Here is a 22,513-nt window from a genome sequence, read left to right on the forward strand (position 1 = left end):
TTTGCTGCTTCTGGTTGGATTCTTGGGCGATTCGTCAGAAAAAGGAGCGAAAAATGGTGGTGCTAGGAAGCAGGTTAATCCGAAAGACGGCAAGTGAAGCTTTCGGGAGGGCCTTGGGGTGGTGTCCTCTTGACAGGCGGATTCCTGGATGACAAAATGATGATGCCGAGAAAGCTTGTTGGGATAGTTGTCTGTCTTTTGTTGGCCAAACTGTTCTGGTCTTTTGTGGCTTCTGCCTGTCTTGGTTGGTTGTATATAAGAAAGTCTTATGTAGCTCTTCGTAGGCCAAAACTTTCACTGTTATCGTAGTCTCTTCACTGATCTAGCGATAGTGTTTAGAGTCTAGATAACTTTCTGGCCGTGTTTGTTCTTTTAGAGGTCCTACCGCGTGGGTGCGGTTGTTACATACTTTCCTATTTCTTAATGAAATAGAGGGCTTCGCCCCTTCGTCAAAAAAAAAAAATATAACATGAGTTTTTTTATTAATGTCGCAGAGGGAGTCAGTATTAATTTGACACAAGCACTAAACACAGAACACTAGACGTGATGCCACCAACACATTCCGAGCTTCAGCAACCCCCCACACAAATAACAGAAAAACAAAGGCACTTTGTGAGTTGATGCGTCATGCATCGGTAAACGTAGAACTCGGTTATAATTAAAATGAAAATGAAAACGATGCCTAAAGTCTTTCAAATACTATACACTCCATAAACAAAGAACAATACATCCAATTTGTGAGTTGATGCATCACTGTTCAAGACCTTCGGTTGCGACAAGACGCCAGCAAATGGGCGTTGTCCTGGTACCCTAGGGGGGGAAGCCACGATAAAAACCACCACAACCATGCAGGAAGCATGGTAGTCCATATATACTACATGGTAGGTACAAAAATTTCGATACCCAGAGTCAAATCCAAAACAATACTCCACAAAGAACACAATATACAGGAAATGATGAGTTCAATTGGCAGGTTGGTCACTGCTCGCCTTCTCCCCAGAATCTTCCTCTGCAGAGAGTTCTTCAAGGGTTGGTAGGCTGCTTGCAACAGGACTCGCAGCACCTGAGGTTGCAAGGCTTGCACCAGCTTGGCCAATGATTCCGCCAGATTGAGAATCAGGACTCTCCTTGCCAGAATCAGGTACCAATTCATGGTCATCATGTTGCCGGGATCCATTGAGGGCATTACAGTGAGGGCAGTAGTATGTGACGAAGGCAAAGTCCTCTTTCCTCGCAAGACCTGGAGAAAGGAAACTGGTTAATTACGTTCAAAAAAATGAAACTGGTTAATAGAGAACTTGTGGATGATATAGTTGACATAATAAACAGTTCGTTGTCACCGACCGTTATGCATATGGCAGTTGCCACAGATTAGAGCGTAGCACTGTGTTGGATCCTCTCCTACAAGCAGAGCTGCTACTCGTGCAAGCCAACCCCCATCATTACCCGATGGACCTCTAAAGTGCTCAACAGTCTGATTAGGAGGGCTGGGGCCTTCATCACTGCCATCATACACATTGGAGCCATCAAATGGCTCAAGGGATTGGGCCCTTCCAGCACCATTGGTTACGTGTCCTTTTCTTTGCCTAAGTCCAGTAGTTGGTCCAAGATTGTTATCATTACTTCTACCTATTGCTGCATCCCTTCTTGTTTCATCTCCCAAAAAGACTCTCAGTCCAGAATCCGCACCCAACTTTGATGCCAAAACTGTTGCCGCTGCCGCCTTTGCAGCTGGGTCAAGGTCATATCTCTGGTGCACCAGCATGACGAGTCAGTCGTATGTAAGAAGAAAAAATTAAGAATAAAACAGGGCTGAAAATGAACCTGTATAAGTTGCTGAGTAGTGTAGTAATTTGTTCTCTCCTTCAATTCATCAATCTTGGCTTGCCTTTCAGTTCGTAGCTTTTCAAGAGTTTGTTGGTCTCTGTTGTCAACTGCAGATAGGGTAGCACAATACTAATAAGAAATGAAGAATTATCTATAATCGCTTAAGCAATTTATACTTGGTCACACCTTCATGCTAAATGGGCACATTTTGCAACTTTGGCCTTTTGATACAACAGTTTCTCCAGGATACAAGTAAATTAGGCGGCAAATTTGTTCTGTGCTCACTGATCAAATAAAATGCAGCGAAAAACTAATGGGGAACATGCACCGTTGCACCACCTTCAGCCAACAGGATGCGTAGCTAGAGCCAATCAGCCAAATGATGTGTTTGCATATGCAGTATCAGAATGTGCATACGGAGATATAAGCATACTTACGCATTTTCGTGAGGCTTGTAATGGTCGAGTAGATGAGAGCAGCTAGAGCAGGAACCAAGAACATGGGTAGCACCCTGACTGCCCTCATCTGCCAGCTGATGTCCGGCGATCTCGTGGTCATGATGGCGTATCCAACGGCAACAATCTGTCGCAAAAACGAAATAACAAGGGACCATCTCAAAACACAATTTTCTCCTGCTCAAAGGGCCTAGATCTGAAGGGGCACTCATGAGCCGATCCCAATGCGATTCCATTCAGCAACAGTACTAACTCTACTCGCTGAACTTACGCAAAGCATCGCGTGTGATGCGAGGCGACGATAGATGCCCAATCATAACAACGGCTATTGCTGACTACCGTAACACGATGGCCTGGCAGGTTGCTCATCATGTTCCTGATTCCACTGTTGGAACCGGATTCAGCGCCCTACGAGAAAGGAATTCCCATCCTCTACGGTGCAGGAGCAGAAATACAGCAGCGAAGTGCGCAGAAACGTGCGGTGTTTGCTATGTATGATCGGATAGATAATCCAGCCGGCGCGAGTCGGATCACCTCGAGCGCGGCGGCGAGGGCGAGGACGTTGTGCGCGGACTGGCGGGAGGCGCGGGCCCGGCGGCGAAGGCGCGCCCGCACGGCCTCCTCCTCCTTGGACAGCGCCTGCAGCAGCTTCTCGACGTCCTCGCGGCCGCCGAAGATGCCCTTCCACACCCGCGACACGAGCCCCCGCTGCCTCCGCTTCTGCATCGCCGGCGTCTCCTGCGGCATGGGCGACCGCGGGGACGCCGCCGCTGCAGCCGCGGCGGGGGCGGGCGCGTCGCCTTCGGCCATAGGCGGCGCGAAGACCGGCACCGGCAGGATCTAGCCTGATCGGATCAGATGGGCCGATGCCCGGTGGGATGGGAAGGCGGTTGCCTTCGTGCGCTCCTCGATGCGTTGGGTAATTGGGTTACGTGGCCAAGGAATGGAATGGAAGGGAAGGGTTGCTTAAGGATCAAAGGAGAGGGAGGGAAGGAACCAAGGAAGCTAGCAAAGGCGTCGCATCGCGTGGTCGGCGTTACGAGTAATAGGATGTTTGGTTTATAGGGATAATCTCATTATTTTATTTTAATCTCTCTCCAACAAAAATCTATATAAGGTATGATACTTTATACCTAGAAGTTGTTTGGTTTCATCTCTCATCTCTTAAATTTTAGTCCATATAATACTAAATGAGGTGACTACAATAGTTTTTTTAAATAAGATTTCTAGAGAATAAATTTTACTCCCTAAAGTTTATGAGGGTGACTAGAGAAACCAAAACCCCTTAGTCATCAAATTTTAGGGACTAAACTTTAGTCTCTAGAAATCAGGTTTGGAAGACATATTTAGTCACCTTGTTTGATATTGTAGAACTAACAGTAACTAAGCTTTAGTCACTAAAGTTTAGTAGGTGGAAACCAAACACTCCCTTAAGACTTATTCCGTTACGTCTGACGATTTGAGGTGATAAAATTAACTTCTATTTAATTTTAACTAACAAGAAATTTAATCCCCTTAAATCCAATAGTCTTCGATTCGGACGTAACCGCACTATAAACGTTCCTCTAAATTGCTATAAATGCTCCTCTAAATTGTAGAGGACAAGTTCGTTCGGTATCCGTGGTTGACGTCTGTTCATCCGCTATCCAGGTTGCAACCGGTCTAATCTGCAATAACTGCAAGCACCAGTAGTACCGGACGAACGTCTGCTCGCCCACACGGCCACACCTCCCACTTCTGAGTATTTGGCGTGCTTGATTTAGCAAAGTAAAATTATTTGATGTGTATGTATAATTTGGAGCAAATATTCTTGTACATTGTTTTTTAATTAGTCAATTTTGTTGTTGTACAACATCGAAATAATATATAAATTCAAATTTCTGGTACATTTTATTGCTAAATAGTAGTGACGAGCATTTTCTCCATGGAATGGAAATGTATTGTAACAATTATTTTAATTTCATAAAATACACAATTCAAATTTTATAATAGCCAAAAGGGAATTAAACAAACTAAATTATGAATTCTGGTAACACTGAATATATAGAATACTAAATTTATGGGACATTGCTGGAGATGGAAAATATATAGATGGTGAAATCTTTTAGAGGGTATTATAAAGTATAAGGAATATTTCTTTAGATGTTAAAATTTAGAAGACGTTGTCAAAGATAGCTTTAGTCTCTAAATTGACAAATACGAAGACTAAACCTAAAACAGAGTAGAACCTTGTTGGATCATTCACTAGCTTCCACAACAAAGAGGTATGGCATTGTTGGTGGCCTGGACTTTCGAACAAGCAAAACTATCACATCACTTGTTTGGCTTACCCCACACTTGCCCGTATTGCATATTTATTTATGTTTCCGCTACTGTCTACTCGAGTGTGTTTGTTTGTGCTTATATGGACTATGTGAAGTTGTTCACACAATCATAGGACGCCACACTTTGCACCAACATATGAAAAAGGACGTAACACCCTAGCCCGTAGTGGCAGTAGCTTTGTTGTTGGTCCATATGACACATGAGTTGTATTTTATAGGTTTAGTGCCACCTTGGAAGTTTAGGAGGGTGAGGGCGTTGGTGTTTAGTAGCAAAGGTGGTAATAGATCACGATCCAAATGCTTCTTCACAAAATGGTAAGAGCCTATATAAATTTTATTTTAAAAATGAATAGAAATAGAGTTAGATGCTAATCCGATCCTTAAATCTTAAGGCTGGTTTGATGACCAGAGAATCAGAGAGGATCCATGGGAAGGAATCCCCTTTCTATTTAAAATTGAATAACAAGGGGATTCTTTCTCTTAGATCCCCTCCGATTTCCTGGTCAACAAATCAGTCATTATAATGTAAAATTTAGTGGAGAAATGCCCTCCAATTCCATGGTCAACCTTTATAATGTAAAATTTAGAGCTCATTGTCACTCCTGACAATAGGTGATCCATATGGTGGATTTAGTTAATTGAGTACATGAAGGATGAGTTGCGATAGTGTATAGGACAAAGAAAATAAGATTAGATGTGTTCAAGCAGCCAAATCGCTATATTTTACATTCTATATAGGGTGGTTGATGCTTGTGATGAGTATTGCTGTGGGCCCTCCTCTGTAGCAAATGGGTTATAGAGGAGACGAGGAATTTGGCCCGGCCCGACGACGTGCCTGCGCTGCAACTTGGGCTTGTCATGGAGGAGTCAAGCCCATCGTCTCGTTTCTGGACTCTCTCTGCTCTGCTCTATAGTCCTCGTTTTTCACAAGTCACAGGGGAGGAAGGCGGCTGGGGACGGGGGCGTGGAGCGGCCAGCGCGGGCACGCCGTCGAGGCGGCGCGGCGTTGGCTGCGCTGGTGCGCCCTATACGCGTCGGCGTACGTGCCGCTCCCACTCGCTGTCGACTGTCGAGCTTTGCTGTCATCTCCCTCCCCTGATTCTCCGCCTTCCCCTCCTCGCCGCCCACAATGCTTCTCCCGGCCGTCGCCGCCAGCCGCCTGGTCCTGGTCCCGTTCCGGCTCTCCGCCGCCCGGCGCATATCCTCCCTGAAGGTCCCGTGGAAGCGAGACCCCGCCCTCGACGCTGCCATCGCCCGGGACCGCCGCTTCCTCCAAGCGTCCCGCCTCGTCCGCGAGGTGCTCCTCTCGCCGGGTCGCCGCCTCCTCTTCCGCTACCTCACCAAGCGCCGCGAGCGCATCAAGCTCCCCGTCCACGTCCCCACTTTCCTCAAGCGCTACCCCACCCTCCTCGCCGTCTCCGCTCCCCCGGAGCCCGTCGCCTCGCCCTCCCCGCACCTCCTCGCTTTCCTCGACTTCGCCTCCCGCCTCTACGAGCTTCATGCCCCTCTCCTCGCCTCCAGGCTCGCCAAGCTCCTCATGATCTCCTCCACGCGTGCTCTGCCCGTCACCAAGATCGCCGCCGCCAAGCGCTACTTCGGCCTCCCCGACGACTTCCTGGCCTCGCTGGTCCCGAGGTACCCTGGCCTCTTCCGCCTCGTCGGTGACCCCGGGCCTGACGCGTCCGGGAACGCGTTCCTCGAGCTGGTTGCTTGGGACGATGAGCTGGCCAAGTCGGTGATCGAAGCTAAGGCTGACAAGGAGGCCGATGTCGTCGGAATTAGGCCGAGGCCAAACTTCACTGTGAAATTGCCCAAGGGGTTTTACCTCAAGAAGGAAATGAGGGAATGGGTGAGGGATTGGCTTGAGTTGCCATATATCTCGCCGTACGCAGATGCATCCGGTCTGCATCCGGCATCTCCGGAAGCTGAGAAGAGATCGATTGGTGTTTTACATGAGGTGTTGTCCCTGACAGTAGAGCGGAGGATGGCGGTACCAATTATCGGGAAATTTTGTGATGAGTATAGGCTGCCAAATGCATTTGCTAATGCGTTCACGAGGCACCCAGGTATCTTCTATGTGTCACTTAAGGGTGGCATCAAGACAGCAGTATTGAGGGAAGCATATGATGAGAATGGAGAGCTTATCGATAGAGACCCAATGCTTGAGCTGAAGGAGAGATTTGTGGCAATCATGGAAGAGGGGCATAAGCAGTATCTAGAGGACTTGAAGAGGAAGAGAGAGGCACTGCAGAAAGACAGGGAGGATGCAGGTCGCCAGGATGCAAAGGCAGAGATTGAGGATCGGGTTGAGGAGGAATGGCACAGTGAGGCTTCAGAAGGAGATGATGACACAGATGATGCTTATAGGCAGTAGGAGGCCATGGGAATGCAGTGTTGTTAGTGGCTCTTCTGCTTGTAGTTCCATTTGTCCCTGGTCAAGTGTTGCCTGGAGAACTGGCAGAGAAATTTGGTTGGTTTGCCTATGTTCTTTCTTTAACCTGCTGGCTGTTAATACAAGATATATTGGAATTTAACACACTCTTAGGGCTAGGGATTTGAGTTTCCAAACTGGCACTTAAGGACTGGTGAGATCCATTTGACCTAACAAACTTGGAAGATTTTCTTGTCAGCAGTCTTCATGGATGCCTTTGTTGTTGTTAGTTGACTCACTGGGGCTGTGGAGGGTACAGCTGGCTTTTGTGCTGTGACCTTTGCCATCCATTCGGATTCAGAAATTATTGTCAAGTTGATCAGTGCAAGTCTATTCCTTTTTATGGGATTTTCTTAAAAATGCCGCATCATGTCATGCTCACTACACATCATTAACACAGATACCACATATATGACATGAAGTAATCTTTTTTAATATGCGCTCAAGAGTTTTGTGTAATGGCACAATTCAATTCCTTCATAACAACCTACCCAAATTTTCAGCTGTGTCTCATTTGATCATTTCTTTCGAGGATCCAAATATCACTAGATGAGCTATGTACTCCTGTCCCGAACTTTTTTCCCTCACGGCCACTGTAAGTCATTTGGTATATTTCATTTCCCAAAGGCAGAATATCAAGTGGTGTTTAGCGCCAAAGATAAGACCTCCATGATATGGATGGTCATTGTGCTAGATAGGAACAGTCTTGACAGGTTTTTGTTAGTTGGGTCACTAATTTGAGAAAACAAATTTGTATTAAATGTTCCATTTGATTTTGTGTACATGATGAACAACATAGTGGTAACCTGGAAAGTTGAAAGCTTACACGTGCCACCTTCAGTTGTTCTACCTAGGACTGGAGCTATATAGAAAGTTTGAAGGCTTATGGCTGCCTCCTACAGTTGTTCCACCTGGTGCTGGGGGGCTATATAAAAAGTTTGATTCTTGCCGAGCACTTGGAGAATAAGTTAAATTGAAAGAAAATAAATATAATCAAATCTTCAGTGGTTCCACCTAGGAGATGTGCTATATAAAAAGGTTTGGTTCTTGCAAAGCATCTGGAATCTACTTAGAGAGAAATGCATTGGTTGAAAGTTAGCTTACTTGTACGTGTGTTGTGCATCCAGAGATTTTGCGCTTTTCTGAGTTTTATGCTGTCTGCCTTAGGGCTGGTTTTGGGACCAGATAATTTAGGAGGGTCGGAGGGGATTCAAATGAACTAATTTCTCGCTCAATCTCCTCCAACCTCTCTCAATTCCCTAGACACCGAACCAGCCCTTAGAGGTCTTGCAATGACAGAACCTTGTTTTTTACTCTGGTTTTTCCGTACATATATTTTTTACACTGATTTAGGTTTCAATTTTGCATGTATCTTTGTTATGTGACATTATGAATTTTTTGTGACCGTGTCTCTGTTGTGCTTCTATGCGCAGACATCGAACAATCTGACTTCGTGCGGCTCCTGACCCTGGTTGGAAGTGTTCGCTTCAGCTAAAACAGCTCCAGCTGCGGCCTCTCTCTGCAGATCATTGTAGCAGCAGCAGCGCTGCCAAGGGATTAGTTGTTGCATCCTATGATGCAACCATAATATGTTCATGCAGCAACTCAGTTCAGTTGTACTGTTTGACTCGAGAAATGTAACAAGCTGTACTGTTAAACCAGGTGATCCTATTGGTGTCTCGGCGTCCCAAGTTCTGTGACACTGAGGCCAGAGTTCGTTGTATTCAAACACCAAACAACTTCTGGAAACCAATTTTTTTTAAAAAAAATTAAAACCAAAGTATTTTATAATACACAATTGTATTTAAAAATATAGGACTCTAATACCAAAACATACTCCAATAGAAGTCATATTTCATAAAAATCATCAAATAATTACAGAACTCCTCTTAGGTTTTAAATATAGAACCCTATATGTTGAAGCACTAGCTTTGTTTTATATATTATTCCTAACATTTTATTTCCTAAATAATATAGTCTATTTTTTTAATAATATGATATAGGACTCAAACTGTTGGAGATGCAAATGTTTTTTGTAACCCTAAATACTTTAAATTAGATTCTGTTTTTATATTTAGAACTCAAATATAGGATTCATTGTTAGAGATGCTCTAAACGAGGCTCTGGCAGGTAGCACGATAGAAAAATAAACTGAAGACAGTGAATGGCAATCCATGGATGTCCAATGGGTGCAGCTGGCTTACCAGACAGTTTTATTTATTTCCCTTTGTAATCATTGTAGTACTTTATTATATTTAATTATTTCACCAATTTTGCGTAATAATGTCATCTTTCTTTTTTATTATCTAACTCAGCAATTTTGATGTTGAAAATTATTTAGTCGAGAAACATCTGGTTTAATAGTACTCACCTTGACTTCCTCAATAGTGAAATTTTACCTAGTGATCATGTGTATTGTGTACCAATAGTTCAAATTGTTACTCCCTCCATCCTAAAATAGTAGTCATTTTAGCTCTTGTTTTTAATATTCATATTCAGATAGTTAATAATAAATCTAGACACATATATAAAACACATACATCAAATATTGTATGAATTTATTATTTATCTAAAACAAATTTTAATTTTGGATGGATAGAGTATTTGTTTTTCAAATATTGCATGGTTAAATCATTTTTCTTTCATTCTAAATTATAAGATATTTTAGTAATCTAGATACATAGCAACTATATACTTAGATATATAACATGTCTACATACATAATAAAGGTAACGTATCTAAAAATCCAAAAAATTCTTATACTTTCCCGTCCCAAATTATGAGACAACAATGTATCTAAAAAATTCTTAAACTTTCCCATCCCAAACTATGGGACATACGCTTTGCCATCTTAGATTTATACTATATATCTAGACATAACGTGTATGACATATATCTACGAATCTAAAAAAACAGGGTAATTTAGAACAGAATAAGTATTATTGTTATTGCTTCTATGTATTATGTCCTTCAGTCATTGTTAAGCTAAATCGTGCATAAAAAAATAAAGTTTAAAAAGAAGGATATGACGGATAAGTTGCTCAAGACAGCCTATCATATACGTATTTGCAAAGTATCATACTGATACCTGTTTCAATTATCTTTTTTCAGCTTAAGCTAGGTGGAAATGAAGAGTTGAAGACGACCAGGAGTAGCTTCTATATTTATATTTTCCATGTACTTTTACTAGAAATAATAAATAAATATGAATATTTTTTACCAACTTATTATTGTCTGTTTAATATACATCTTGCATGATCACAACTGAACTCCAACAGTTGTAGGGTGTCTGTTGCGTCCAGGCCGGGGGGCGCTAGAAGCCTACAACTCACAAGTCACAATTGTGAAATCAGCACATTTGTTTGGAGTGCAGAAGGCCTTTCTTTGCGTCCCGCCATCAAGAGAAGAACTGCTCAAGACTTGGAGAATTGAATACGTTGCCTGCAAGCTGTTCTCCTTCCACCGTGGAAATAAATAGTTGGCATCGAATGAACCGCTGGTTATAAACGGAAAAAATGTTAACACATGAATATCAAAAGAATCCCCTGCTCAAGGAATAAATAAGATACAAGATAACATACAGATAGTTGAGAAACTATGTCAAGGCTCGTGTCTATGTGAAAATCTGATTCCAACTGTCGAACAAATGAAGTTCGACCAACTTCAGAGCTGCAAAAGAGCACCTGAAAACATACATTGTTTTCAGTCAAGTGAAGACGAAAGAAGCAGATAGATTAAAACACAACAGAACATCCAAGCATTACCAGATACCAGGTGATAAAGAGAAACACATATGGCCTAACTATGGGCAAGAGGAACTATATTCTTTCATCTGTCAAAATATAACTGAATATTCTGTGTGATGAGCAGAACTGATATGCTGAGTGCCACTAGAACTTTCAATTTGTACCATTTTTTTAAAAAAAAAACTAAAAGGTGCAAGTACAAACTAACGGACATTTTGTTATATGTATATGATATTTATATTTGCTGCATATCCTATGGACAATAGACATAATGAGGACTCCATGGGAAAATATCATTCAAGTTTTATGATAAGAGCAATAAGGTAAATGAACTATTATGAATCAACAATCTTAGTTTGATCCTGTCACCTTCTCTTTCATCAGGCCACCAGTTCTGAAAAGTCCAGAGGTCTCCAGGGCCATGAGAGCATTTTCCTACAGTTTCCATTACTCACTCAAATTATAGAACCATCCATATAACACGTTTTCATGACATAACTGCAAATAAATATAAGGATGAACTAAGAAATCAATACCTCGCTCTTATCGTCAATTACAGTCTCCATTAGGTAGAGATCACAATATCTGGATATTTCCAGTAGCAGCTCTACCACGGAGGGTCTAACGGTGGCATGTTTCTGCATCAAAGATGGATGGCAGATGGTTAAACTTTGGTCATAGGTGACAAAGCAAAAGATACAAATTCTTGACTAGCATCATTAGTCACACCTGAAGCTCCTCAGGAATTGTCTCCTCAAAAACAACACCGAGAAGTTGGCATGTAACCTGCACAAGCAAATTTTATGAGAACTGGGTGAATTATGTGATATGACAAAAAGAGTTTATTAATCTGAAGCGGTGCCATGATTTAGGAAGATAGTGCCAAAAATTATATCAGTGCATGTTCAACTGTTCATTTCTTCAGCCTCTTCTCCTTAAAATATTTCATTACTATCACTGCTCATCTGAAAACATAACCTACCAGCATTATTGAATGGAAAATTATTCCGAAGGTGCATTGTCATCTTTTGTAGCATAGGAATAGCCCTTAAGAATACCCATGCACATTCACTCTTCTGAAAGACAAACTATGGGAACGGCTAAGTGTTATGGAAGAAGCCATACCTTTCTGCAGCCTTTCAGTCGCTTCACCACAATTTCCCGTGTTACTACCTGTCAAACACAAACTTGATGTCACAGATCGAGCCGGCCACTGCAATCAACAATGCCAGGAACCATCATTCTATTCCAGCATAGCGCCTACCTTGCCTGAGTCACCGATAGGCTCGGCCGCATCAGGCACAGTCGCAGCGGGAGCCGCTGCAGGGGTAGGTGGGGGCCGCTTGGGAGCACGTCTGCGGGGGCGCAGGAACTTCCACGCGAACACCACGGCGATGGCGAACCCCGCGACGGCGCCGAGCGATCCAGCGCCCTGAGAAACAAAGCGGAGCCGCACCCCCCAACCAATACGGTCAGTAGCTAGGGTTAGGGGCCCGCGCGCAGGGGCGAGCCAAGGGGACCGGCTTTGCTTTTACCTTGTGGCTGAAGAGCAGCGCGACGATGTCGGTGAAGCGGCGGTTGAGGGCGCGGGCGACGCGCCGCACCAGCGAGACGGCGTCCTGCTCGGCTGCGGCGAGGCCTGGCATCACGATGACGCGGGAGGGATGGACGGCCTCCGCGTTTGATCTCCCTCGCGCGGTCAGGGCGGTTGATGGGGGCGGTCTGATTGCCTTGCCCAATTGCGAGGCAGCGGTGGCCGGTGGAGGAGACCGCAGGCCGGAGAAGGCACGCACGGGCACGGAGACGCCGGGTCCGGGAGGAAAGGGTGAAGAAGGGCAAGGAGGCGCGCGCGGTGACGGACAGCATATGTGCTTATCTTGTTGACCGGGGAAGAGGTCATCCAAAAGACCAAGACCAAGACGTCCGATTTTTCGCTTTCTCCTTTGGGGACATATTTGGTGCATATAGAAGATTAGTGCATATGGTGCACATATTAAATCATCACCACTCATTTTAGATTTAACGTCTCTAATTAATCATTCAATTTACAAATAACACCTTCCACCACTACACACTACCACATTGGAGGATGTTCTCAGCAAAATATACCAAACAACTAGAGACGTTAGATCTAAAATGAGTGGTGATGATTTAATATGTGCACCATGTGCATCAATCTTCTATGTGCATTAGATATGTTCTCTTCTCCTTTTTGGCTTCGACTTTTTTTTATAGCTCCAGTTATCTCTAATGTGAAGTTCTAGTTTATAATATCAATTTAATTAGTTTTAAAACTATTTTTAATATAAATAATAAATTGAACAATTTATCTAAATGTCTTTTAAAGTTTTATAGCTTCATCTCTACGATTTTCGGAGGCATCTAATAACATGTTTCACTAACTCTATCAAATTTTCTAGAGCTAGAGCTATTCAAAACAGGCCTTAAGGGCTCGTTTGGTAGAACTCTGCTCCATGATTCTTTAGCTCTGAGAGCTGATTTTCTAATAGAGTGATTATGAGTGATTCTCTACGGCAGTGAATCTATTTGACGAAAAATGTTTGGCAAAAATAAGCTGTGAAGTGATTCCTGAGGAGTTAAAGAGTGTGGAGCAGGTTGGGAGTGGTAGAAAGCAAGATTTTTTGACTCCTACTTTCTAGTACAAAGTAGAGACTAGATTAATTCCACTCTCAACCTAAAGCATTTTAGATTTTTATCGTTTGGTTCGACAAAAGTGATTCTCGCTGGAGCGGAACTATGAGATCTCTGCCAAACCCACCTAAATTATTATTGGGCACACCGAGAACATGTGAACTTTTCACTAAAATTAAACTGAATATATCATGCCAAAGACACCAGGCTACCAAAGATACCGGAGAACCATCGGCCAGAAAAGCAAGGAGCAAGTTGTAGTACAATCTATACCATTATATAATCTAACAATTTAAACTTTACAAATCATCTTACACTCATAATCTTCATTAAATCCATCAAATAAATTGCACACGGATTTAACCCACCACCAATATCAACAGTTTAGATGGTTGGATAACAATTTCTCCCTTGCTTGTTAAAATCTAATGAATAATATTATTTAGATCATCTCTCCCCTTACTCGCGCGCCACTGTTGCTAAACTCTCTCGTCGCGTCGCCGCCGCCGCCGCCGTCAACTTCTCTCCTCTTTGTGATTCTAGCGCTAGTACGAATTATATGCTAGCGTGAGCTTAATTCAACATTTTTTATCATGCCATGGTTCGGTGTATATAAAACCCGTAAGTGGATTGAACACTCTTGACCAAAGTTCGGTGGAGCCTGAACTGATTCCCTTTTTATAGTCCAAAAGACTATATTATGGTTATCTTCAGTTTCAAATCTGCTACTTTATATGTACCTGAATCCTACCATGCCATGGTTTTATGTGGTTTAATGGACTCGAAAATCTGCCTCCAAAACCTGTGTATCTCTCTCTCTCTAATAATAAGTTGGGGGGGCATGAAGAAGTTGGAATCCTTAAACTTGGTCTCCAATCGGTTTACTGGTAAATTGACTGCTTCCCTGTCAAGTTGCCCGATGGTAAGGACAACCAGCTTAAGTAGCAGCTCGCTATCAGGTGAGATTGCTTTTGTCTTATTGAACTTGCTACCGAGGTTGAACACTTTGGATGTTGGGACCAACAATCTAAGTGGTGTACTGGTGTGCTACCCTGTGGCATGCGTCGGGTTGAGCACAATGAACCTTGCTAGGAAGAAGCTTTTGGGGGAGATACCAGAGAGTTTTAGAGAGTTAAGATCAATGTCATACCTCTAGCTGACAGAGAGTGGCTTCATCTTTTTTTTTATATATAGATTTAGTTAGATTTGAACCTGTCTATACTGAGATGGTACAGAGTATCACTATACGGTATATATTATATACTTCATACATCCTAAAATAGTAGTCTTTTTAATGAATTCGTAGGTTCGTACATTTTTTGATAAATATGTTTATATATGTGTCTAAATTCGTTGTCATTCATTTAAATGTAGACATAAAACCAAAAGCTAAAACGAACTAATATTTTGAGAGGAACCGAGTAGTTTCATTAGAAAATTCGAACCATGTGCTTGCAGGACTCCTACATTAGTAAGTGTGTTTGGTTTTATCTCCAAAGTTTATATGCGGGTGCTGTCAAGGCACCACCACCAGAGTTGCCAGGCAGTACTGTCACCCACTCAATCTCACCCAGGCTACGGGCAGGACAGGACAGCTGTGGTTAATGTTAACCCGAACCGACAGCTAGGCCTTATACTTGGGCTGAGCTTTATAGTGTGACCACAATTCACACACGGGGCGGCGTAACGTAACAGCCAGACCCAGCGGGCGTCCAGAAATTCCGGGCTCATCACATGGCAGAACTTGCCTAAGGTTAGTTCCTCAATTCGAACGACTAATCTTAGGCAAAGTGTGGCACAGTTAGCCACGAACCAAACAGGCCCTTAGTGTTTTAGGGTTTAGGATTTAGATTCATTATCTGAATATATACATTAAAAACTAAAAAGCTAAAACGAATTAATATTTTGGGACGAAGCCAGTAGTTTCTTTAGAAAATTCGAACCATGTGCTTGCAGGACTCCTACATTAGTAAGCGTGTTTGGTTTTATCTCCAAAGTTTATGCGGGTGCTGTCAAGGCACCACCACCAGAGTTGCCAGGCAGTACTGTCACCCAGGCTACGGGCAGGACAGGACAGCTGTGGTTAATGTTAACCCGAACCGACAGCTAGGCCTTGTACTTGGACTGAGCTTTATAGTGTGACCACAATTCACACACGGGGCGGCGTAACGTAACAGCCAGACCCAGCGGGCGTCCAGAAATTCCGGGCTCATCACATGGCGGAACTTGCGCGTCGGCGTCGAGGCGCTGCACTTGGGAGCAAACCACGCCGCCCATGCAGATGCAGCCTGCTGGCCGCTGCAGAGCCAGAGGAGGCCAAAAATGGCGCCAGCCCGTGACCACACTGCTTGACTGACAGGTGACAGCCGACAGGTCCGCTCCTTCGCGTAACATAACACTTTGATTCGAACTGGGACACGACCATTTGGATCCAAACCGTCCATATTCAAGTAATGGCACCAGAGCGACATGGTATGGCCACGGAGCCTTTGCATACGGTTGACGATCATGTTCCGGCAGCGGAGCGCAGACGCCATTACGACACGTGCGTGCGTTGGGTGCAGTGAACTGGCCGGCAGTCACGGTCACGGGCCACGGTCACGGGAAAGCGTTCTAACCTAAGGGCCGATTACACCAAGAATTATTCCTGTTAATCAAAACTTATACAAATTAAAGAAGCAATTCGGATCGGAACAGTTCCGGTCTTCTATTCCCTATCAACCGAACGGGCCCTAAACCACTCATCACTGTGCGGCGGCCGGTGCACACGCACGGACAAAAGACATGTCAATGTGAGCCTCTCAACGAAAACATGAACCTGAACAGCATGACTGCAGCGTCGTGCTCCGTGATCCTGCCTGGACTGCAGTTCTTTCATGGCGGCCGGCCGGAACAATGCGTTCGTCGGCGACCACCGCTGCGCCCTGCCAAAGCTCCTCCTTGCTATAGGCTAGGTGTTTTTTTTGTGAGTATTGCATGCACACCGCCGATCGGCGAGCTTGACACATAGTATTATTTACAACACTCTAAATTATCTCGAATCCTAGTATTTAGCGTACATGTGTTAAAAACTAGTCATAGACAGACAAAAATTTTAGGTTAAAGTAGTGGAGTTTTCAAATACTCCAAAATTACCATAATAAAATCATGTCAACTCGTTTCTAAGGTCTTGGAAACCGCATAAAACGTCAATTTAGAGTGATTTGTTTTATCTTCACATAATTTACTAACTTTTTGCTGATCATTTAGTTACACCATTTAATTAGTATGTTCTACGAATAACTGAATGCTTGTGGTTTTGTTGTGACATGATTGTGACACCTGTTTGGTTTTCTGCCTTAGCCCTTAGGGCACATACAATCTAAAGACACTAGAATTGTTTTCTTAATATAAGAGACAACTAAGAGAATACATGATGCATACAATCTTGATCTCCTAAATCATAAATGCAGTTAAGAGACATTAAATATAGAAAGTCGTGTACAGAGAAGTTAATCTCTTAGAGACATACTCCCTCCGTCCCAGGATATAAGGCGTAACTACTTTTTATTTTTGTCCCACAATATAAGGCGTGCTCTCTCTATGCATACGTATATCGATGCAGTGGTATAGAGACAATTAAATGCATTTTTTGGTCTTTGAACCAGATGTGGTTATGCCTTATATCCTGGGACGGAGGGAGTATCAATTAATAAGATTGTACATGGTCTAAGTCGTTATAATTTATTTAAAGTTAGTCATTTAAATATAAAAATGTTAACTTAGACAGAAAAAATAGGCAAGCTATAGTATCTTCAGGTAGCAAACAAAAAACCCTAATGCTCCGTTTGGATGTTGGAATTGGAGACGGTGGAATTGAATTGGATCCAATACCAAATCAGCCTGGCTTTGGAAATCGGATCCAATACCAAATCCAGTTCAATTCCGAGCAAATCAGAGGGTGGAGGGTCGGAATTGGAGAGTGGAGGCGTGTGTAGAGTTGAATACCGGCTGGAATTTGGTGGATTTCCAATTCCAAATATTGTGACCATCCAAACACCAAAATTCGGGTTTGTCAATTCCAATTCTGAATTCCGAGTCTAAATTCCAACATCCAAACGCACTGTGAGATTTGAGCCGTCAACCCGGACAGTAGCGGCGGCGTTGCCATTGCGAATGGATGATGGATCCCTCTCCCTCTCGGTCACCGAACCTTATTTTGTCCATATGCACGACCCAAAACCGCGCCGCGGGCAAACGCGAGGACACGCAACGAAATGGCGAATACTGCGGCGCCGGCGCGGCGACGACGTGACGGACGGAATACCGAAATCATCTGCCCTCACGTCTGGTGATCTGGTCGTCCGGTACGTAGCTGGCAGTCGCAGGAGCAGCGGCACGGGGCTGCCCGGCCCCCACGCCGTCACGCACACGGCCAGGCCAGCCCAACACGGCTCGCTCACTGACACCGCCTTCGATTGCCGCGCCCGTGCTGGGCGGCTGGCCCCCACCTGCAGGCCGCGCCATTGATCTGGCTCGGCTGCACCGTGCCCATGGCCGTCTGACCAATCCCCTTCATCCTCCCCCCACAAGCTACAGGGCTCCGGTCCATGGAACTGGTCTTCGCGGCGCGGGCGAGAGCGCCTCGTGAGCCAAACCAAACCGCCTCCTTCCTGCTCCCTTCATGGCTTCCTGTCTGTCCTGCTCCTGCCGCCGCTTTACCACTCCAGACTGCACTCTTCTTCCTTCCGCTTCCGCCTTCGCCACCTCCCCCACCTCTCCCTCCGTCTGGTCCTGCCCGCGCCTCCCCTCCCCCCAGTCCGTCGATAAAGCCGAGGCATCGGGACGGCGGCAGGTAGAAGGAGCACCCATTGCTTCCGCATCTCGCGCAGGCTCTCCCCACCGCACTCCCACGCCTGATACCATACCATTCCGCCGCCGCATCGACTTCTCCTCCTCTGAACCCGCGGCGGGGGCGGACGGAGATCCATTCCAGCCGGACCTGGATCGGCCTACTCCGACACCGGCGGTAAGGAAGCCACTACGACGGATTGCTCATTCTGCTCCGCGCAATCATGCCCTGCCCTCCAACGAAAATTCTTTGTTTTCTGTAATGGGCGGTGATGGATTCTTCAGTCAGTCCATCCAGTTTATCGCGGCAGAAAACCACCACACAAGTTCACTTTGTTTCACATCCCTTTTTCGTCTTTTTTACAGTATCTCCGGTTAATTAAAAAGGTCCGCTGGTTAACTTCTTCAGCTTTTTGGGAAGATAAACAAGACTGCCCTTCAGCTGAGTGCTCGGAAGAAGTGGGAGGGATTTCACGGTTCATATCCGTATCTGCCTCGAGGAACCCGCTGCGAGAAAAAGGGAGTGGACAGGTACTGACTCCCCATTTCTTGTCCTATTTTTTTCTTTTTAATAATAATTTGTCACTGGTCGCTTGCAAGTTGCAACGGCTCAACAAACGACTACACCAAACCTGTGCAGCCTTTTGTTTTAGCCCCCACGAGTTTTAGCTGGATAGCATGTGTGATCTACTGATCTGTCCAGTTTTAACTTGAGTTCTTCTCGAGAGCGTGTGGTATCCCTTTTTTTTTCTTTTATTCTGCCACCATCCACTTGCCATATTTTGCAAGTGGATGGTTGCAAAGCTGCAGGTTTTGTTCCTATAATACTAGCGCATAGACATATCCGCTGCATGTTGGGAAGGATATCACAGTATATTAAACACCATTATACATGTACCACTGATCCAGTAGTACCGTGATTGGATTTTATGCCCCTGTGCAACTGTGCTTTCCCAAACAACGCTTTGTTGTACTGGTAGCGGTGGGTCAAGGACATTAATTAGTATGCTCATGTGTTTAGATTAGATGATGCAAGCGCATAGACATAGACATATCCGCTGCATGTTGGGAAGGATATCACAATATATTAAATACCATTATACATATCCAGTAGTACCGTGCTTGGATTTTATGCCGCTGTGCAACTGTGCTTTCCCAAACAACGCTTTGTTGTACTGGTAGCGGTGGGTCAAACACATTAATTAGTGTGCTCATGTGTTTAGATTAGATGATGCAAGCGCACACACTGATAGGGTATTCTGTACTGTTCGTACTTGTCATGAGTTGTGATCAAGCATTTGCCGCAGGGGCCCCCCGGCTGGGTCACGAGCTATGGACAGAACCGCCAATGCGGTGTTGGATATCGAGGGTCTGCCTCAACCACCTGATAAATGCTGCTCCGGAAGTCCAAAAATGATCGTATGCCCGCGCCCCTTTACTTGAAGATTTGAACGGCCAAGTGCCAATACTTTCTGAGTTTGTAAGCCCATGCTCTCTTCACCTGCAGAGGGCCTTGTCACGCAAGGGTTCGAATCGGATGGAAATGAAGGGTGGTGATGAGCTGGAGCAGCAAGAGGATCTGACCAGAAAACTTATCATCAAAGGTAAACACAGTAGCGGCCATGAACTGCCGCTAGCTGCCGGCTGTTGTGTACGTAGTATGCTTCTGGCCTTCTGAACGTGATTTGTCTGCAGTTGTGCCATCTCAGCTGGAGCAGCAGCGGGCCATGGGTCACTGCACTCCCTGCGCGCCTGTCCTCCTCATTGACTCCGCGGAAGGAAGGAGCAGCAGGAGGTTTGGCCGGCTCATCACGCCCGTCAATAACCCTCGGAGGATTCTGCTCTTTTTCGCGACGCTGTAAAGTGCCTACTTCTTCTCTTCTCTCCGCAGTGGCTCTGCCGCCGGCCGGTTCCTCTCTGATGTCGGTCTGTCTGGTCGACATTGTTTCTCTTCTCCTGCCATTAAGCAGGTCGAGCGTGGGGACGACGATACTGATCTACTTCACGCTGGCGATCAACAGCAGAGCAGAGGCCTAGTCGTCTGGAAGCCACCAAGCCATTTCCGTCGCGGGCGTCGGCTGAGCAGTACATGCATGTAGTAGTCATTTGTGTGTGTGTGTGTGTGTGGGGGGGGGGGGGGGGGGGGGGGGGGGGGGGGGGGGGGGGGGGGGGGGGGGGGGGGGGGGGGGGGGGGGGGGGGGGGGGGGGGCGACCAGGGGAGATCAGATGCAGCGTGTCTGTCTGTATTCGTGAGACGATGGATGAGGGGGAGTTGTAGTGTTGTACCCCCTTCTTCCTCGCGTGTATGTATATCGGTTGCTCTCATGCTCTGTGTCCTTTTTCTTCTTCTTCTTGTAGATGAACGTTGACCTTGTTGATTTTCCTCGCGATAGCAGTACAAGAGTCGCATGTGCATGCTCTTCTGATGTCTCTGGGTTGGCAGATACGTCACGTGCGTACAAACAGGCAAGCGTCTAGCTGCTGCTACGGGATGCAGACTGCAGTGCGGCGAGATGAGGGCTCACCGGACCAGAGTGTCCTCTGCCCCCCCCCCCCCCCCCCCCCCCCCCCCCCCCCCCCCCCCCCCCGCTGCCGATCCAGCGACCCTCTCCCTCCCTGCGTCTGCAACCCTAGCCGAATTCATTGTGCTCGCTGCAAGCCTGCAACGGTCACCGCCTGCTCTCCTCCTTCCCTTGCAGCAGGCTGGTCGTGTAATAATAATAAGAAGAAAAAGAAAAGGTATTTTTCCTCCTGGGCCTGTCGAACGGCAAAGTCGTCGCATCTGGGCCTCTTCCTATTGAGCCCACGACCACATTGTCGGCGAGTCCCGCCCGCTTCCGCCGCAACAAACGGGAACAGCAAGTTTCTCTTTTTCCCTCTCCCTTCATCTCTCGCTCTCTGGCTGTCTGGCAGGAAGATCAGCTGATTCAACGTCAGAAAGCCTTGGCCCACCACAAGCCATGGATGCGGCGGCCACCAAGGTTCATAATGATGCTCCCACGCCAAGTACGGCGCTCTCATCAGCCTCTCGCTGTCGCTGTGGAATAATCCGCTCGCTGCACATCAACTAGTACACTTCTCTTGCTCTAACTCTTGCTTTGCTTGGACGACGCGCGTAAGTGGTTTCGTTTCCGGCTTGGAACCAAAATAACACAAGACCTAGCTAGGCTACAAAAAAAAAGGCATGGATGGGATGCTGAGCCCTTATCCTCTCACGCTGCTGCCCACCTGGGACTATGATTGGCTACACTGCACGTCTACACAACAAAAGGGCACTTGAGTTGCGATGCCGCGCCCATCTAGTGGCAACACTAGCTAGGCACTCTCCATTCCATTCTTTTCTTTGACCAGACTCACTGTAGCTAAGCATGCGGCATTACCCTCCACTCCAATCATCCACCACAACTAACCAATTAAGTGATATGAACGAGGCCCCTGCTTCTCTGCTAATTCCGGCCTGGGCACAGCGTGTGGGTAAAATTAGAATAAATTTGTTTTACGTCTGACGTATGAATTGATAGCTATTACAACGTTAAGCATGCGCCATTAGCCTCCATCATCCACCACGAAACACAACAACCAAGTGAAAGTGAGGCGGCCCATGCTGCTCTGATAATTCCTGTCCTGTCCTGCCTGGGCATGCAGGCAAATGACCTCCCCGGCCAGCATCCAGCCATCATGCATGCATGCTAGTGTTGTGTGTCGCGTCGCCTCTGGTGCTGGGAATATGGGACATCTCGTACAGTACGTCGCATCGCATGTTGTAGGTTATATATATACCCGGCTCGTGTAACCTTGCATGAACATGTTGAATAATTAGACAAATTTCAGATTAAATTCTGAATATAAATTATGACAAAATCATAAGCACTGAAGTAAAAAGTCAAATCAGATGATGCGAACTGATTAGACATACTGATAGATAGCGCGCGCCGGAATCAGCAGGGTCGACGACGTCAAAGTAGCGAAATCAGCAGGGTCGACAAGGTCAGAAGATCACGAGCAGTCGCGTGAAGACGCTTCCCAAAAACCTTATTCGGCCTCTCCTGGTACAGGATCTAGAAGGCGAAGTGTTCTGGAGACCTGCTCTCCTAATCGCAGATGCACCTCTGCGATCGGGATGAAGAGAACTGGAAGGCGGCTCAGCTGTGAAGAGAGGCGAAAGCGAACTGGGATAATTTGGAGGCTGGCTGTCGGGCTCCTTTTATAGGGCCGAGTCCGCGACCCCTGGTCTTATCCGCCCACGAA

At 45.7% G+C, this 22,513-nt stretch overlaps 4 protein-coding genes across 9 annotated transcripts; 2 read left to right on the forward strand and 2 right to left on the reverse strand.

Moving 5' to 3' along the window:
* Positions 1–592: 592 nt before the first annotated feature.
* Positions 593–3,250, reverse strand: LOC103648331 (uncharacterized protein At2g24330). The gene is made up of 5 exons (NM_001351053.1): positions 2,817–3,250; positions 2,265–2,409; positions 1,825–1,934; positions 1,345–1,750; positions 593–1,240 (listed from the first exon to the last, which is right to left on the reverse strand). Exons 1-5 carry the CDS (start codon positions 3,090–3,092, stop codon positions 963–965), a joined length of 1,215 nt encoding a protein of 404 aa, NP_001337982.1. The 5' UTR covers positions 3,093–3,250; the 3' UTR covers positions 593–962.
* A 2,250-nt stretch (positions 3,251–5,500) lies between these two features.
* LOC100304335 (uncharacterized) lies at positions 5,501–8,726 on the forward strand. Of its 4 annotated transcripts, none has more exons than XM_008670003.4 (2): positions 5,501–7,191; positions 8,471–8,717. In XM_008670003.4, exon 1 carries the CDS (start codon positions 5,736–5,738, stop codon positions 6,978–6,980), a length of 1,245 nt encoding a protein of 414 aa, XP_008668225.1. In that variant the 5' UTR covers positions 5,501–5,735; the 3' UTR covers positions 6,981–7,191; positions 8,471–8,717. The 4 variants fall into 4 exon arrangements, 3 of the variants coding, with proteins under 3 accessions (XP_008668225.1, XP_035820765.1, NP_001353675.1); XM_035964872.1 differs by having other exon boundaries at positions 5,501–7,632; positions 8,471–8,716; NR_159406.1 differs by having other exon boundaries at positions 5,555–7,076; positions 8,471–8,726.
* Positions 8,727–10,225: 1,499 nt separating this feature from the next.
* On the reverse strand, positions 10,226–12,635 carry LOC100276371 (uncharacterized). The gene is made up of 8 exons (NM_001150177.2): positions 12,319–12,635; positions 12,048–12,215; positions 11,909–11,956; positions 11,513–11,569; positions 11,320–11,421; positions 11,153–11,218; positions 10,619–10,720; positions 10,226–10,533 (listed from the first exon to the last, which is right to left on the reverse strand). The coding sequence occupies exons 1-8, from the start codon at positions 12,427–12,429 to the stop codon at positions 10,435–10,437; spliced, it is 753 nt and encodes a 250-aa protein (NP_001143649.2). The 5' UTR covers positions 12,430–12,635; the 3' UTR covers positions 10,226–10,434.
* Positions 12,636–17,895: 5,260 nt separating this feature from the next.
* On the forward strand, positions 17,896–20,586 carry LOC103645770 (uncharacterized). Of its 3 annotated transcripts, none has more exons than XM_035964997.1 (6): positions 17,896–18,443; positions 18,675–18,796; positions 19,573–19,684; positions 19,773–19,869; positions 19,961–20,128; positions 20,236–20,368. In XM_035964997.1, the coding sequence occupies exons 1-5, from the start codon at positions 18,099–18,101 to the stop codon at positions 20,125–20,127; spliced, it is 843 nt and encodes a 280-aa protein (XP_035820890.1). In that variant the 5' UTR covers positions 17,896–18,098; the 3' UTR covers position 20,128; positions 20,236–20,368. The 3 variants fall into 3 exon arrangements, with proteins under 3 accessions (XP_035820890.1, NP_001389043.1, NP_001337977.1); NM_001402114.1 differs by having other exon boundaries at positions 18,116–18,443; positions 19,961–20,123; positions 20,236–20,414; NM_001351048.2 differs by having other exon boundaries at positions 18,136–18,443; positions 18,632–18,796; positions 19,961–20,123; positions 20,236–20,586.
* Positions 20,587–22,513: the final 1,927 nt, after the last annotated feature.

The sequence above is a fragment of the Zea mays genome, chromosome 2 (assembly GCF_902167145.1).
Source record: "Zea mays cultivar B73 chromosome 2, Zm-B73-REFERENCE-NAM-5.0, whole genome shotgun sequence".
NCBI classification, from domain to species: Eukaryota; Viridiplantae; Streptophyta; class Magnoliopsida; order Poales; family Poaceae; genus Zea; species Zea mays.

Bases quoted from the DNA above. Each gene is read 5' to 3' on its own strand.
- LOC103648331 (NM_001351053.1), bottom strand. From the start codon at position 3,092: ATGGCCGAAGGCGACGCGCCCGCCCCCGCCGCGGCTGCAGCGGCGGCG. The intron at 2,410-2,816 runs GTGATCCGACTC...TTTTTGCGACAG, and splicing joins CCCTCGCCGCCGCGCTCGAG to ATTGTTGCCGTTGGATACGC. The intron at 1,751-1,824 runs GTTCATTTTCAG...CTGGTGCACCAG, and splicing joins CTACTCAGCAACTTATACAG to AGATATGACCTTGACCCAGC.
- LOC100304335 (XM_008670003.4), top strand. From the start codon at position 5,736: ATGCTTCTCCCGGCCGTCGCCGCCAGCCGCCTGGTCCTGGTCCCGTTC.
- LOC100276371 (NM_001150177.2), bottom strand. From the start codon at position 12,429: ATGCCAGGCCTCGCCGCAGCCGAGCAGGACGCCGTCTCGCTGGTGCGG. The intron at 12,216-12,318 runs GTAAAAGCAAAG...TTTGTTTCTCAG, and splicing joins CGCTGCTCTTCAGCCACAAG to GGCGCTGGATCGCTCGGCGC. The intron at 11,219-11,319 runs GTATTGATTTCT...TGGAAACTGTAG, and splicing joins TAATTGACGATAAGAGCGAG to GAAAATGCTCTCATGGCCCT.
- LOC103645770 (XM_035964997.1), top strand. From the start codon at position 18,099: ATGGCTTCCTGTCTGTCCTGCTCCTGCCGCCGCTTTACCACTCCAGAC. The intron at 19,685-19,772 runs GTATGCCCGCGC...CTTCACCTGCAG, and splicing joins CCGGAAGTCCAAAAATGATC to AGGGCCTTGTCACGCAAGGG. The intron at 19,870-19,960 runs GTAAACACAGTA...ATTTGTCTGCAG, and splicing joins CAGAAAACTTATCATCAAAG to TTGTGCCATCTCAGCTGGAG.